At 34.2% G+C, this 16,449-nt stretch overlaps 1 protein-coding gene across 3 annotated transcripts in view; it reads left to right on the top strand.

The window, feature by feature from the left end:
• The window catches only part of LOC145673400 (uncharacterized), a 537,699-nt gene that overhangs the window by 142,278 nt on the left and 378,972 nt on the right, over positions 1-16,449 (top strand). For all 3 annotated transcript variants that reach the window (XM_081743063.1, XM_081743061.1, XM_081743062.1), the window contains exons 5-6: positions 1,696-1,848; positions 10,203-10,349. In XM_081743063.1, coding sequence (XP_081599189.1) covers positions 1,696-1,848; positions 10,203-10,349 — 300 coding nt within the window. The remainder of the gene's footprint in view (positions 1-1,695; positions 1,849-10,202; positions 10,350-16,449) is intronic.

The following is a 16,449-nucleotide window of genomic DNA, read 5'->3' as shown; positions in this document are numbered from 1 at the left end:
AGAAATTATTATAGGTTCCTACTTTACTATTCGGTGGAAAATATACCAATACTATTAAAAACTACTTCTAGATGTTGTAACTTTTAGACAAAGAACTTCAATACAATTTACGGTTATGAATACCTCAGGTACACCATAATCTCTTACAATAACTATTAGAACAATACCACTAATGTTATGAGTCCTATCACACCGAAAAACATTATAACTTTGGTAAGTAAATTCACCATTGTATATACCCTCACACAGCCAAGTTTCATGTTGATATAATCATAACAACTTCTTTGCTATTGTCTAGAAATCAGTCGCATCCTGTTATGCGGACCGGATAATGGTGGGTTACAGTATTGTGTAGCACAGGGTTTTATTGGCTTAACTAAGGTAAGGAAAGCTTCGAATGGAATAGTTCACTCTAATAATTTTATAAACTTTACTGGCAGTTACAACATGTACCGTACTTTATTAATTTCGACGGTAATATGCACAAACTCAACAGAGTCAGGAACAAACACACAAACCTGTCATAAATCGGAAGAGTTTCAAATTATGTGCACTCTTCAGACTTCAGTTACAAAACGCTAAGCTAATCACAAGAAGCTTTAAACCACTAATGACAAGGTAGACATCTGCGTTTCCATATTTCGGAAATTTTGGCTTAATACGAACCTGTACAGTTGTTTCTTTTCGGATACTATGATTTACAAGAAAATCACTTATCAAAATTTATAAATGTAGATATAGAATCATGAATACACAGTATGTCTATAATCACAAACGCAAATGTCCATATTAGTCTTATATCTTAGAGCAAATCAAACATCAGAAGGCAAAGAAAGGGTGCAAAACCTTCTCCAGTCTAGAAACGAATTAATATATAATTAGTTTTGTAACAATGTTTTAATATTGTTCATGTAAACTATAAATATGAGACTGATAATCACATGTTTAGGAATAAAGTAACAACTTGTATATTATATTTTTCTTTCTTTTATTAACTTTTATGATGTCTCTATTGTCGAGTAGGCATTAGCAAGGAAAAGATATAATTGTATTAGGAATTGTGCCTTTGAAAACTCCGCAATATTTTTATAAATAGCAATGTAGTAGAGATGTATGACTATCAATTTCATTTTAATGTAAGGAACAAGAGATGCCATCCATCCAAAAATACAGATTATCTTATGTGAAAGATACTACCTCTTAATATCTAATTTTGTTCGTTTCATTTTTTCCAAATTTAGCCTGGTAAAGCATAGTGCATTTTAAACATAGTTTACAGTGCATTTCATAAACGTATTTTATTACAGTCTGCTACAAATTAAAGTAGCATATTTTGTATACAATTCTGAAATGAATCTTGCTTCTTTTTGTTTGTGATAACTCTACATGATGCTTATTTCTGTAACTAGAGCTAAATGAATTATTAGACGATGTTTGACTTCACAAAACTAATGCCTGAAATAAGATTTATTATGAAATTTTATCATTCTGGAACAATTGATAAAAACATAAGTTATATATTTATACATTATAAACATAACATTTAAAATTTGCTGAACATGGCTATTATTAATGAAGATATTTAGAGTCAAATATATTTCAATCTAAAGGTTAACAAACATATATTTACCATAAAACTAAAAATAACTAATGACATGATGTTCTAAATAAAATATTTTTGCTTTCCAAAAATAGGCAAAATGTGAACTTCCCGAGGAATTAAGTAAACGTACAATAGACTTTTATAAAGCTCTAAAGAATTCAGGTATTCCCAAAAGTATGGAACTTTTGCCACCAGGATTACGTTCTCAAGTGTGCCTGGATTTATTCTTCGCAGCTTTTGAACACGTAAGTACTTAAGAACCATATATTGATTACGCTTAGTAAATTATAAATGGATTCTCCTTCCGTGGAAATTCTAATATTCATTTACCATTCTAAACGTTTCGTTTCTTCTTTAAATAACACAATAATATCCACACCTGCGAAATAATATTCCTTCCAAATTTTGTGCAAATCTGAAGAATTTGCTAAACAAGAACTCGCTTTAAGCCCCGTTCAATACGCAGAGATCTCCATACAATTTCAAAGGCTCAATGCCTTTAAATACAGGCTATAACTTACGCTATGATAAGAATTATAATACGTGTCTTGTTACTTGTACAAAACAAGGTTACAGAGCATAATTGAGTCATCCATTTTTAAACGGCATCCTGTCCAAAAAAAATCGATTTTGAGATATTGGCACCATTGAATCAATGATATTCATAGCTCTCATACGGTATATGCTTTACGGTTCCAAAAAATCCGCTAAGCGGTGGAAATTAAGTTCAAATATGATAAAAGTTGCCATACAGTTACAAACTGGCTTTTGTCCACGTCCAACAAACCAAACTGTCGGAGGTAAAATCCTTAAATTTACAGAAACAAACAGCTTCTTGTTCTTTAGACATCTGTAGCGTGTAACAAAGAGCAATTTCAAAGTGACTCTCGTCCACAAGTCACAGCTACGTTCTGATATGTTCAAAATGTATAATTTTCTTATTAACAGTGTGGCTTCTAAGAACAGTATGTTTATTCATAACGGTTGGTAACCCTTCTATTGTTGTTACTGATTAAACGAAACATATTTCCAACAATCAGTTTCATTCTAGCAGACACTCAAATTGTGTCGTGTTATGCGCTGTTCCTTCCAATGTTTTTTGTCCTTTTAACGTGCTTGAAGAAAGGAGATATAAATTGCATCCAATTTGACGTATGTTCGATCTATTATACTATATCCAAAGAACATCTGAGTGGCAATAAAGTTTTTATCTTAGAGTGGAGTAAGGCAGATCGTCCCAAAGGTTCGAAGGATATTGCTTCCTGTGTCTACTACCAAATAACAAACACTAACATGGAGAAATATGAAGTAGTTCTCTTATTCGCGGATGGTTAAAGTGGACAGGGCAGGAACTGGATTACGGTCGGAATGTAATGAAATGGCAATCTAGATCTCCGAGTAATATATTTAATATGTAAGGCTCGTATGCATTCCCCCACTCCAGGCCACTCGTACATTCCAATGGACAATGTTTGGGCGAATAGAAAACAATGTTACGAAAGATGTCTACTAGTACAACTCCAGAATAATATTTCGAGGTTTTTCTAAAAGGTGGAAAAACTTTAAAGTTGGAAATGACGTTCAAGTATGTGGCTAGAAAACAGCTATAGAAGATGTCCTGATAAAGCCTGCTCAGTAGCATTTCAAGTTTACAATGTGTAAGATATTCATAATCAGCAGAGGAAAAGTTTCAGCAGCAAAAATGTTAGGGTGAGAGTGCATAGAACTAAAGTGTGTAAGACAAAAAAAAACGTCGAAGATAATACCCTTCCACTATATCATGCAGCAGTCGTGTAAAAGAAACCAAAATGTGTTATCTTTATTAATTGTTGTCTACCATGCAAACACGCTTTGAGAACACGATCTTCTATTTTCTATTTTAGATGTTTGAAGTTTTAAGAGGAGTTTTCGTTTTTTCTTAATGATATTATCTCCTACTTTGAAAGCTGTTTCAAACCAGTCATTGTTTACGTATCCATAAGTCGTTCTAGTTCAGACATTGTAACAATATATTTTTAGCCATCTCTTTCATCCTGTTTCCATTATAATAAACAAATAATTACATAATTATATCACTTTTGTCTCCGAAACGCTTTATCTCGATGACAAAATGGCTTTGTGCAGTTCCGAAAGGTATCTTGTCCTTTAAACAGTTGCAAAAGAAGTCTTATCCAAATTCCTTTTCCATATTTCCTTCAAACTATTGCATAGAGTTTGTTCAAATTTTTAGCGAACATGTCTTTTCTCCTGGCCAATAATTCTGCAACAGATAGCAGATATTAATGACACTTGGACTCTACAAAATGTTTTTTTTCGATTTTTGGAAAATTTTATTTGATGGACGAGATGCCGTTTGGAAATGGGCGACTCAATTACACAACATTTTTCTTGGTCTTTTCATGTGATCTATGAAACTTTAAGCTTCATAAATCTTAAATAGTTATAAAATGAGTTATCTCTAAAGCACGTTATAATCAAATTGGGTAGAAAGCCCTTTTTCTCCGATGTAATTGCAGCGAACAACTCTTGTACAATTTCTATCCGGGTACAAAGGAAAAACATTTTCACTACCTTCTGTCACAGACAGTAACATGGAAGCTTGTCAATCCTGGGAAGTGAGAGCAAAGTTTATTTGGGCGCTGCGTTTTGGTATTAAAATCATGACTGATGTCTTAAATGATATCAGACATCAAATACGCATGCCTGAACGCGATGCTCAAAAGTTATTCAGAATTCTATGCCACTGTTAACATGCATAATAGAAGTACATTATCTTCAGTCAGCTACCAGACAAATATATAGTTTACAACTAGGGAAAATCATAAGAAATGGCAGAAAGAAAGAAATATTAAAACTGCCTGTTGAGTCATAAAGGATCAAAACTTGCAGAGTACGCAAGATAATTAAAGTAGGGAGTGTGAAAGATTGTATTGGTTTTTCCTGTAAATACTGTTTTTTTTACAGATTTCAGTAATAGAGCGCTTACCTCTCCTGCGTGGTGGTGTTCCTGGTTAAATAAGTTTGTGGTGGACAACTTCGTGTCTGTGGGTTTTCTCATGGTGCTCACGTTTCCTCCCACATTCGGATTGCACTAATGCTTCTGCCATCATTCACTTGCCTTAATCATCTACCTCCTTTAGCCTAAAGACCATAATCGTTGGAAGTTAAACTGAAATATTCCATTTTTTCATAGATGAAGGGCAATTTCCCCTATCTAAAGGAATTTGATAGCAAGTAATTAGCAGACAAGAGAGAAAGATGAGTCAAAACATTGAAAAAGGGAAATAGTTAACTTTCAGACGGAATGCTATAATCCTGCTATTCATCTACCGACAATTGAGACGAATTGATCGAGACGACGAATCTCAATTCCATTCAATTCTCTTCAAAGTATGATTTTTTTTTTTGAGATCTTGATAAATGACCTTTTCCTTGTTTCCGTTCTCCTATTATTATATTGGAAGATCGCAGTATTGAAGTAGTGCAAACATCGTAAAAGTCACATAAGCGCAGGATGAATATATTTGTGCTGTTCCAAGCCGGGATATTTTTGGGAAGTTTCTTCATTCAATCTACAATAGTGCAAAGCTTACTTTCACTCACCGTTGAAAGAAAGCAACAAAACAGCACTCATTTATTCATTCTTGTTGTATGCATCATTAATTGTTTTTAGGAAAGAACTCGCATCTTTAATTCAAAGATTATATTTGAAATATACCAGTATGCCGTAATATGATGCGCTTCATACTAAAGTTTAAGATTGCATATGAAGCTGTTAATAAACATGTAAAAATAACACGTAATACTAAAAGTAACATTTTGCAATATCGCACTAAACATAAGCAACAAAAGAGAGTTGATCCGGGATAAAATGTAAATCGACTGGAGATTTATACAAAAGACGGATTTGTTTCAGTCAAGACGGGACTATGGTAACTTCACTTAAGGACAAAAGACTGAGATACCTTCGATCACTTATGTTTCGTACTTCTGATATTCAAGTCCTGGTTGTCATCTTTGCATTAATACATGAAGAGTTAGTGAGGTAAACGCAATAGACTGGCTGGTAAGTGTAGTCTACGTTAGACTAGTCATCATAGTGAGTAATTGGGTTTTATAGCTGATCCTTATGGGCAAAATAATTAATTTTGAATCTGCACGTTACTATCCTTTAAAAGTATTCAATTGTACTAAAATAATGTGACCAATGTAGCAGCCGCGCGACGATGTCCACTTACGTTTAAACAATTATAGGTTGTCACAGAATTACGATAACTAAACATCATTTTATTCTCAAAGTAAAGTTATTGAATGCTGAAATTAACTTAATTCTTTATAAATCTAATATACTGCCACATTTCTTAAGCACGCCAGTTGTTATTTACTAAATTAAGTCTTTTTCGTTTTATTATACTTGTTGTAAGCGGATAACTATGAAACTACTAGAGATATGGGAAAATCACCTTGAATTAAACGAGCTCACTTTATGTCGAAGATGTTGAAGATTGTGACCTTTGATTACAAACGGGCCTCTTTCTATATTTTTAAAGAGTGGATTTTATGATGAATTGAAAGGAAACATTGGAGTAATTTGTTATCATCCTATGAAAATTTCTACTAATCGTCTTGGCTGCCGACACATTATAAATAGCAATTACACAATACCGAATGTAATTTTGTATCTATGGAAGTTACGTTCTCAGATGTAGAGGTCAAATTTCAGACAATTAGTCAGTCTTGATCGTCATCATGTCTGCAAGAATTTGTACCATGTGAATCTTTTATGAGCCTGAAATCCTATTCGGAAACATTTTACATCTGTACTCATGGACCAATATTTGATCTGATGGAATCATTTCGTTATATGTTGGTTGTTTTTTATTTTAATCCGTAAGTACTATGGACCGTCTCTCAGACCCCTGCGACTTTTCATATCATTATATTTTCCACAGTCTCACTACTACAAGTGGATCTTTTCGTCTACCTTCCTGTCTAGCAAATGGTTACATATTGTGAAGTTCGTGTTATAATTGATCCCCTTTGCGCGGCGCTGGAGGGGTCGAGCGGTCTCAGAGACGTGCTATAGTAGTTACGTGAGTATTTTGCTGATCAGTTGTCTTTCGTTATCTACTGATTATTAGCAGTTTTGTGTCTTGCCGTGTGGCACGTCTTGCACCACACATCAAATAATGACCCAGAGACTGGAAAACCTGAAATAATCACATTTTATAACATGAGTAAAGGCGAAGTGGATACTCTAAACAAAAAATGTACAGATTACACATCAAGTCGTGGAACAAGACGATAGCCATTGACAATTTTCTTTATGCTGGTGGATATTTGCGTGTGGTGTCAATGTGTATGTCTTGCATTAGGTCTACGCTAAGTCCGCAGTGATGACAAGACGTGATTTCATGAAAACCTTGGCAAAAGGACTTGTTAGGCCAAATATAGAACGTAGATTTTTCATCGGACATCTGCCACGAGAGCTGAGTTTTTCAATCAAGAGCTTGAAAGTGAGTTTCCCACCATCGCGCATAAGGAGTTCAAAAGGAAAACATAGTCTTCTGTCAATTGAGTTGTAAGCGCAAAGCAAAGATACTCATTCGTGTCAGCGGTGTGGGGTACAGATTTCCTTGCAGTGCAGAAGAAGAAGATATAACTGCCTTCCTGAAGGAAGTGCGGCACTTTCTATCAGAAAAGTTAGTGCGGCACTTTCTTTACCGTCAAAACGTATTTTCTTTACTTTCTCCATCATATAAGAACTAAAAATAAGTTTTATTCATTACCTTTACACTACAGAAAAATGTAAGAGTACAACTATAACAGTATTTTCCTGTAAGTTTAAAAAAGCTGAAATTCCATGTTTTTTCTCCGTTTTTACTGTATTTTTATTCTCAGTGCATCTATAAGAACAGTGTATTTTAAATTAGTGTTATTTTGACTACACAGAAACGGAGAAAAAATTGAATATTTCAACAATTACAATTTTAGAATAACATTGAAAGCATTGTTGCAAATTTTGACTATGTTCTCTTTCTCATTGTTTTAAAAATATAATGCTTTCTTTACATCGTGAAATTACTATGTTTTACTTTTCTGTAAGCAACTAAGATATGTAGGATATCATTTTCAAAAATATGCAATGAAACTACTACTCAGGAAATGTGAAACAACAATGCGGTCTGACAGACCGTTCCATAGTAGTTACGTGATTATTTTCGTCCATAGTACTTAAGGGTTAACGAGGGCAGTCAGAGAGACAGATGGACAATTTGTTTTTATAAGAAAGATAATTCCATATACGTTTGCGCATGAACAACATAACTATGCGAGTCAATTGATCTGTAGTGTTTCAATTATTCTCATATTCACAAACGGATACCTACCTTTGGTTCTGCTGATTGTGTAACCACGTTATCACTTTAGTCTTCAGTGGGTTTCCAAGAGTTATGTCGTGAAGAAAGTTAACACAAGTATGAAGTTAAAGGAATAACATAAAATTTAGCAACAATGAAGGAGCCAAAGATTCTCACTAAACATGTACATACTAGAGTGCCGAATACAGCAAGAGTTTGGCGGAAAATAGATAGATGGAAGCGAGGACATATACGCTGATCATAATCATACCGGAAGACAAAACTGATCTACATCAGCTAATTGAGGCATGTCACAAAAGGGGCAAACACCCATTTACAGAGTCACCGTGCCTAAGAGTCTTCAGTTATGACACATAAATTGATAGTACTGCTTTGTATTTGATCCTTTAATCTGTGAGAATAGGAGATAAGCTAACTCATGAATTTACATCATGCGATTACAACAAACGGAAATCAATTCCTATCTTCGACAAAATGATCAGAAATACCATTAGTTCGTATGCTAACAAGTAAGAGTGTAGAACTGTTAGAAATGTTTAGAAGTGAAATATGACGGTGAATTATCTTCTCAATTAGTTGTCATTGATCAAAAACGAAAATTCGAAATAAAACATAAAAAGAAATTTCCGAAAAATCATTTTTCTCTTTTGTTTTAATATCAAGTAAGGTTGAACGTTACAGGTTGAGACTGTGTAAGAATTTGCTCTGGTAGTTCATCCAAAACATAATTATTTTCCATTTATTTCTTGAACTTCTGAGACTATTGACTGCACAATAATTAATGCGGTGTCATTATTTGATACACTACCTTCATTCTAAAACACGGATCCTGTTAGCAGAACAAGTTTTAGAAACAGTTGTGTTCTAATACTTCCTGAAAGAGGATATGCGACTAGATGGATAGCCTGTGTTTGCAAAGAAACAGCTCTAAAGAACACGAGGCATCTTCGAAAGTTATCACAACCAAAGGGCATTTCAAACACTGCGGATAAGAAAACAAATATTGTGAAGTTTAAATATGTAGGTTTTTGGTAATTACTACACTTTAAAGAAATTTGCCACTGGAAGTATGTTTTTATTAATATATTTTTCAATTAGCAAGATAAAGAAGTGCACAACCATTTCTTTCTAAATTTTTGTACAAGACATTGCTTATGTTTTTTTCTCAAAACAGCTATCAAACACATATTTTCATACGATGGTCTTCGCAATTGTTTTTACTTCAATCAAATATCCAATTTATTCTCTAAAAAGTGCAGAGTAAGCGTCATCATAATCATCGTAAAGTCAATCAGTTTTCACAGTTTCAAAGAGAGAACAGTAATTTTAGTATCGTTAAAAAGACGAGGTTCTACTCAATAACATTTATTTTGAGGCGACTTTCCTTATAACTAGTACTGTCATAGTTGCCCACCTTAGAGCAAATATAATGAATCGATAAAATCTTAACTTGGTAGGTAACAGCCATTATATTTAAAGATGAAGACGGTGTATTATCTTTATATAAATTTGAACAAGTGGACGTCGTTCTGTAACCGCCATAATGATGACGTAAATTTTGATACAAATGGAAACTTTTACAGAATGGTAACATTCAAATTCAAAATTATCGCATTAATTCCCATTAATCAGTCATAGGACGGTTGGCAAACAAATGTAACTTAGATTCCATCTAGCCTCCTGTGTAGAGTTGCCACTTAATCGTGGTACATTTTTTACTTAGAAGAAGTAAGTGTGTGTTGCTTTCAATCTCAAAGCACACGGGGAAGGAAGAAAGTCCTTCAATGATATTGGATACTATGACCTCATAAATTAATTTTACAAACTTCTTTTCATGTAACGAAGTACATACGTTTTTGAACACATACAAAATTCTGACGTAAGTGAAGAAATATAATTGTTTCATAACTAGGAAAATTTAACTGAAAACGGGAAACCTTTGTGTCATTTTTGGGAAGATTGTGGCAGGAAGTAAGTAAGTAAGTTCGTATATCTGTATGAAATGTTTATTTTAGTATTAGTCCTACTGCATAGTATTACACGCCTACAACTACATAGAAAGCATATAACTGTTGTTCTTAGTATTATTATTTTGAACTATTGAATTATTTTTAATGTTTAGAATACCAGTGCAGTTTTGGATTTGAAATACGTATTATTTCATTAAGCTTCCTATCTCAGCTTTATTTGTACTGCATAAGAGCTTTCGTTCATTGCAGTCTCACTTGTTTCGTGATGCTGATCTTGCATTACTGCGAGTAATTAGTGGTGTTATGGAGATACGGTTCTACCTGCCGGGTGATGTAATAATAAGAAAGGAAGAAATGAAATCCAATATGATATATCTTGCAACAGGAATTATTCAAGTAATTTAGAAAATAGTTAATTTCTTATATACTTGTACATATGTGACAAATTACTTTAAAATCTTAAGTAGTATTAGGAAACTTATCACTCTTATATTCAATTTTGTTCCTTTTAATCTTGTCTTGTAAACAGTAGTTTGCAATACCAAACTGCAAGTTGAATCATGACATTCTCGAACGAGATTAATCATCAAAATTTTCTTAGATACATAACATAGGTTTATACATCTCTACTGAAATTTTAATAATGCTAATTCCTGAAATCTGAAGATTGATTCTGTACACTCCGGCGAAAAACTAAGTGTACCTTGACCTAGGCTATCCTAATTTATAAACACGTTTTTGGACTTATGCAATCACTTCACTCAATATATCAATAACTTTTTAATTTACATACAGTTGTGAAATGTATACACTACATAAAATGTATTGATAACATATATTTTTTAGCAAATTTAAATCTTTGACAGAAAGAAAAGGGATCACGTAAGTTACAGAGTCGTATACTCTAACTCGTATGTAACGTTTATCGTATTTAATTTTTGGTCAATCCCAAATTTAGGGTGGGACAATACACTTCTGCCACGATTTAAGTGAAGTGTGTGATATCCATGTCCTGTGAACTAGAATGAAACCATATAACCTAAGATAAGGCCGTTTGACGTGATAGAGCCTGATTATGTAGGATAAAGTAGGAGAAATACCTTCCAAATTCAGAAAATGAAATTTTTAAGATTTACGTCCCATGGTTATGCCAGCTAGGCTAAAGGAGACGACGATGATGAGAAGTGAATGAAATGGCGGAATGAAGAAAGTGGGAGGAAACGGAAGAACCCCCAGAAACCCACGTACATGGTGTTTGGCGACCACAAAGCTCAATTGGCGCGAGCTGGAATCGAACCAGGACCCCATTCACCAAAGATGAACGCTCTACCACCGAGCCGCCGTGGCCCCATTCCAAATTTGGAACTTAGGGAAATTTTACCCATTCGAGCAAATGAGCTTGATCACTCAAATTTTCAAAGATACATACTCTGGAACAATAAACTTCTACACTTTATTCTGTGGCAATTGAAAAAATTTAAGAAGTGGTTCTCTTCACGCCTTCTGAATATTGAGGTGAGCCAAAGTAGCAATATTATAAATGATGGTAGACGCTTGTAACCTTCCAAGATTTATTTTGGCAATTTGACACCCATGGTAAAGATGAAGGTGCACTCAGGGGTTTCCCGGACTGAATTCCAGCAAATCCAACCAGTGCTACTACATAACTTAGTTTCTAGAAGACAATTTCACTCCCAGGGAAGTAAGGAATAGAAGATTAATTATACCCTTAAAAACGGCTACCTGTACGATACCATTTTACGCCCGGTAAAAATTTATTATTGGGTAAAGATACCCGGCTATAGAGCGGGCCTAGATTACCCCCCATATAAAATACCAGTAAATAAAGCACTGTTCCAAATATTTTTCTACATTAAGTTAAATGCATTTAAATACTAATTAGCTCACACGACTCCCGGTCCATTTGCCCTATTATACCCCTCCCTCAACGAAAGGCGGCAAAGTAGCACTCACAAGGGAAAATCAAGGCGATTAACATTGGATTCACTTAAAGGATATCTCCGGCATTAGTACTCATACTTGTATACTCCAACTGTCGGAATACTCAATTCAGTAATTAACATAGGAAATAATGGAGGGGTAATCGTCTCCCGGGATCAGATTACACCCATATAAAACACAAGCAAATGAAGTGACATTTGAAATGTTGTTCCATATTAAGTTAAACACCTCAGAACACTAATTACTTCGCCCACTGTTTTAGTCCTTTCTCTTATTATCCCCCTCCTTCAATGAAAAGCAGCAAAATGGCACTCACAAAGAGAAAATCAAGGAGATTAATATTGGATTTACTTAAAGCATATCTCCGGCATTAGTACTCATACCTGTATACTAACTTCTGTCAGAAGACTAAATTCATTAATTAACATAGGAAATAATGGAGGGGGTAATCATGTCCCGGGATCAGATTACCTCCATACAAAACACAAATTAATGAAGTGATGTTGCAAATGTTCTCCTATATTAAGTTGAACAGCCCCCAACACTAATGAGTTCACTCAACTCTGTATTCATTTTCCCTATTATACCCCTCTCCCACCAAAAAGCGGCAAAGTAGTACTCACAAATGAAAAATCTACCGATTAACGGTGCGTTCACTTCAAGCATATCTCCGGCATTACTACTGATGCCTGTATAATAACAACTGTCAGAAGAGTAAATTCAGTAATTGACATAGGGAATAATGGAGAGGGATAATCTTGTCCCGGGATCAGATTATCCCTACACAAAACTCAAACAAATAAAGTGATATTACAAATGTTGGTATATATTAAGTTAAACAGTCCAAACACTATTAAGTTCACTCGACATCCTATTCAGTTGCCCTATTATACTCCTCCCTCAACAAAGAGTGGCAAACAGCATCCACAAAATAAAGTTGTGGATGGAATTGAAGTATGCTCTTGAAGCGCTTAATCGATTGCAGAAAACCACATCTCGCTATCTATTACCGTTTTTGTTCTATGGTGGTCAACGGTAAAACCGGAAATACCATTAATCGCATTGATTTTTTCTTTATGAGTACTATTTTGCCGTTGGGGAGGGTACAATAGGGCAAATGAATAGAGCGTCGTGTGAACTGATTAATGTTTGGGACTGCCTAACTTAATATAGGACAACATTTGTAATATCACTTCATTAGCTCATGTTTTGTATGGGGGTAATCTGATCTCGGGACATGATTACCCACCATTATTTCCTACGTTAATTACTGAATTTAATCTTCTGACAGTTGTTAGTATACAGGTATGAGTACTAATGCAGGAGATATGCTTTAAGTAAATCCTATGTTAATTGCCTTAATTTCCCTTTTTGAGTGCTATTTTGCTGCTTTTCGTTGGAGGAGGGGTATAATAGGGCAAATGGACCGGGAGTCGTGTGAGCTAATTAGTATTTAAATGCATTTAACTTAATGTAGAAAAATATTTGGAACAGTGCTTTATTTACTGGTATTTTATATGGGGGTAATCTGGTCCCGCGTTATAGCCGGGATATCTTTACCCCTAGTAGAGTTTTACCAGAGGTAAAACTGTTCCAGGGTAAAATGGTACCATTATACGGGCTACCCACCTAACCTTATGGCTTCGATTTCTTTAATTTGTATCATTTTTCAATTACCAATGATTTTCATATATATGAACTATCTACATTGAAACTGAAAATTTTCTGGAAATTTCGTCCTAAGCAAAGTTACGTTTAAATTTAAACTAATGATTGTGAGTGTTTCCTAGAAAACAGCTTATGGTGTACTGTGGAGCTGTTTGTCAAATGTAGTCATATAAGAACAACAATAAATTCATGTAATTTTGTTCGTTTATGAAGATATACGTATCAATTTAGAGGAAATTTTATGGAAAATACAAATTAATTTACAGAATTGTTTACATCTGCAACACTTGAACGATATTTAGGAAAATGTTAGGAACATTGTTAACCTTATTAAAGTTTAAACACGTACACAAATTAGGATAATCATTGATTGGATGGTCATGTGAATTGATGATTCCATTGGCTCATTTTGCCATGGTGTTCGCTAAGTTTTACAGTATATTTATTAAAATCCATTGTTGCCAGATGACATATGACGTTATTTCAATTAAAGGAGGGGGGCCGCGGTGTCTCAGTGGTAGAGCATTCACCTCTGGTGCTAGGGTCTCGGGTTCAAACCCTGCTCCCGCCAAGTGAACTTTGTGGTGGACAAACACCGTGTGCGTGGGTTTTCTCGGGGTTCTCCCGTTTCCTCCCACTTTCTTCATTCCACCATTTCATTCATTACTCATCATCACCGTCTCCTTTAGCCTAGCCGGCATAACCGTGGGACGTAAAACTCAAAAATTTCATTTCATTTTCAATTAAAGGAGAATTATGTTTTAAAACTCTCCGGAATTTTCTATTGGATTTAACTCAAGGGCAAGGGACTGGATTAACACGAATTAAGCATAGCATATAATCCTTTCAAGACTGGTACGGTTCACAATGAGCAATATCGTCGTAAATAGTAAAAGATTCACTGTTGATTAAATATCTACAAAAAATTGTCGGTTTTACCTTAAAGCAGCGTTTCCCAACCTTCTTCAACTTGCGGCACACTACGGGTATAACTTGAATTCTTGCGGCACACTTACAGATATTATTATTTGTAAACATAAAGCACAGTGTATTTTTCTCTGTGATCACTGATCTTCTCACAGAGAAGAAAGTTCGATCACTAGTTTTCCCCAGCGGTAAATCATTATGCTTATTCTTCATTCTAATTTAAAAATAGAAAACAATTGCAACGAAATACTGGACTGAGGTTTTCAAAAATACGCTTTCTTTTTCAAAAACTGTATCCAACTTTTCACTAAGAAGGAAGATCACTAAATAACGAACGAACAAACAAATCTCTTCTACTTTTAAAACACAAACGTACGTAATTTGTATGCACGTTTGCTTTGTCGAAGAGATTGAATGATATTTTAAATTTTCAAGTTACGAAATAGACTGCAACAATAAAGAAACAATAATGGTCATAACAATGATAAATACTTTTTTCAACATTAAAAACGTACAAAAAGTAATAGGGTATGAACTTAAAATTGTAGATTCATAGAGGTTCATAGTAGTGTGAAATAGAAATTTACATTTTTCCCTACGTTTTGTAATTTGATTTCTATAGAATTAATAATTTTGTTTCGATTTCCTCGCGGCACATCAGCGGCCTATTCACTGCACACCAGTGTGCCGCGGCACACCGGTTGGGAAACGCTGCCTTAAAGGGATTTTGCACGTTTGTACATTAACAACGCCATCGCAAATGTGATTTCTATTAACTTCACCAAAACAAACACCTCAAAATACTTTTGATATGATACTTTGAGTTCCTAGCAGTCACGCAAAATTAAGTACTCTTACACATATTCAATTTATCGTAAAATGAGAATCATTTACGTAGGTATTCACTTTTGTTTCGTCATTAAATGGTACTTTGTGCCACTGTTCACCAATATAATCCTGAGTTTTGGGGCATTCAACTCGTTTTTCTCGTCTAAGGAACGACTTCACACATCAAAACAGACATGGAAGTAAATCATTGTGTACGATTTTCCGTGGGCTGAGACGAAATTAATGTTTTGGAGAAGATATTTAGTTGACAGTCAATCATTTATCTTTCCATACTATCCTGCTCCTCGCCACGGTACCGGAGATAGAAGGGATTATATTCTTTCATTATAATATACTACATCATTTCTTTGCCCCTGACTTAAATCCAAGCGAAAAGTTATGGGGTGATTGGGAATATAATGTCCGTTCAAGAAAACCTCCAAAAAAATTAAGTTAAATGAAATATTATACAACATCTAGTAGCATTGCATTCGATTAGGGACACTGAAAACGTGATGCAATGCAGTTATCAAATTACATGGATATCAAATAAAGTTTTATCTACCGACAAAGTCATTTTTGTACGCATATAACTTTCACTTCAGTTAACAATGTACGTCACATTTTCTTGAATACCATCCACTGTTGCTTATGGAAACAACTTCTGTAACTTGACTTGGATATTGCATAAAGTTTCCTTTAAATTGATATATTTATCATTGTAGGTTTATAGATCATTACATAGAATCTCCTTTTCAATTTTTATGAATGAATAGAATTTCGATGATTTGCTATTAAGTTTTGCACGACTACACATTTATAAGACATAATTAAAAATTTCGGAGTAATTTTAAAGAAAATTGTCAGAAAATAAAAACTCCCCGCAAAGACTAAATTTCAAATTCTGACCTTTTTCTCAGAAAAAATAATTTATAGCATTTTGCACACTTATTCATTAAGTACTAATGTATGAAATATAAGCAATGTCGGTAAAATTGGTTTTGAGTATTTGTTTTTTTTTCTACCTCACAGTAAAGCACTCTTACTTTTGGATATAGGAAGAAAATTTAAAAATCCTTGCTGCATATTTCACAGAAACCGTAAGTTTAAA

The sequence above is a fragment of the Thermobia domestica genome, chromosome 16 (genome assembly GCF_964235325.1).
Source record: "Thermobia domestica chromosome 16, izTheDome1.hap1.1, whole genome shotgun sequence".
NCBI classification, from domain to species: domain Eukaryota; kingdom Metazoa; phylum Arthropoda; class Insecta; order Zygentoma; family Lepismatidae; genus Thermobia; species Thermobia domestica.
Note: the sequence above shows the minus strand (reverse complement) of the source record. Positions and strands in the feature narration are given on the sequence as shown.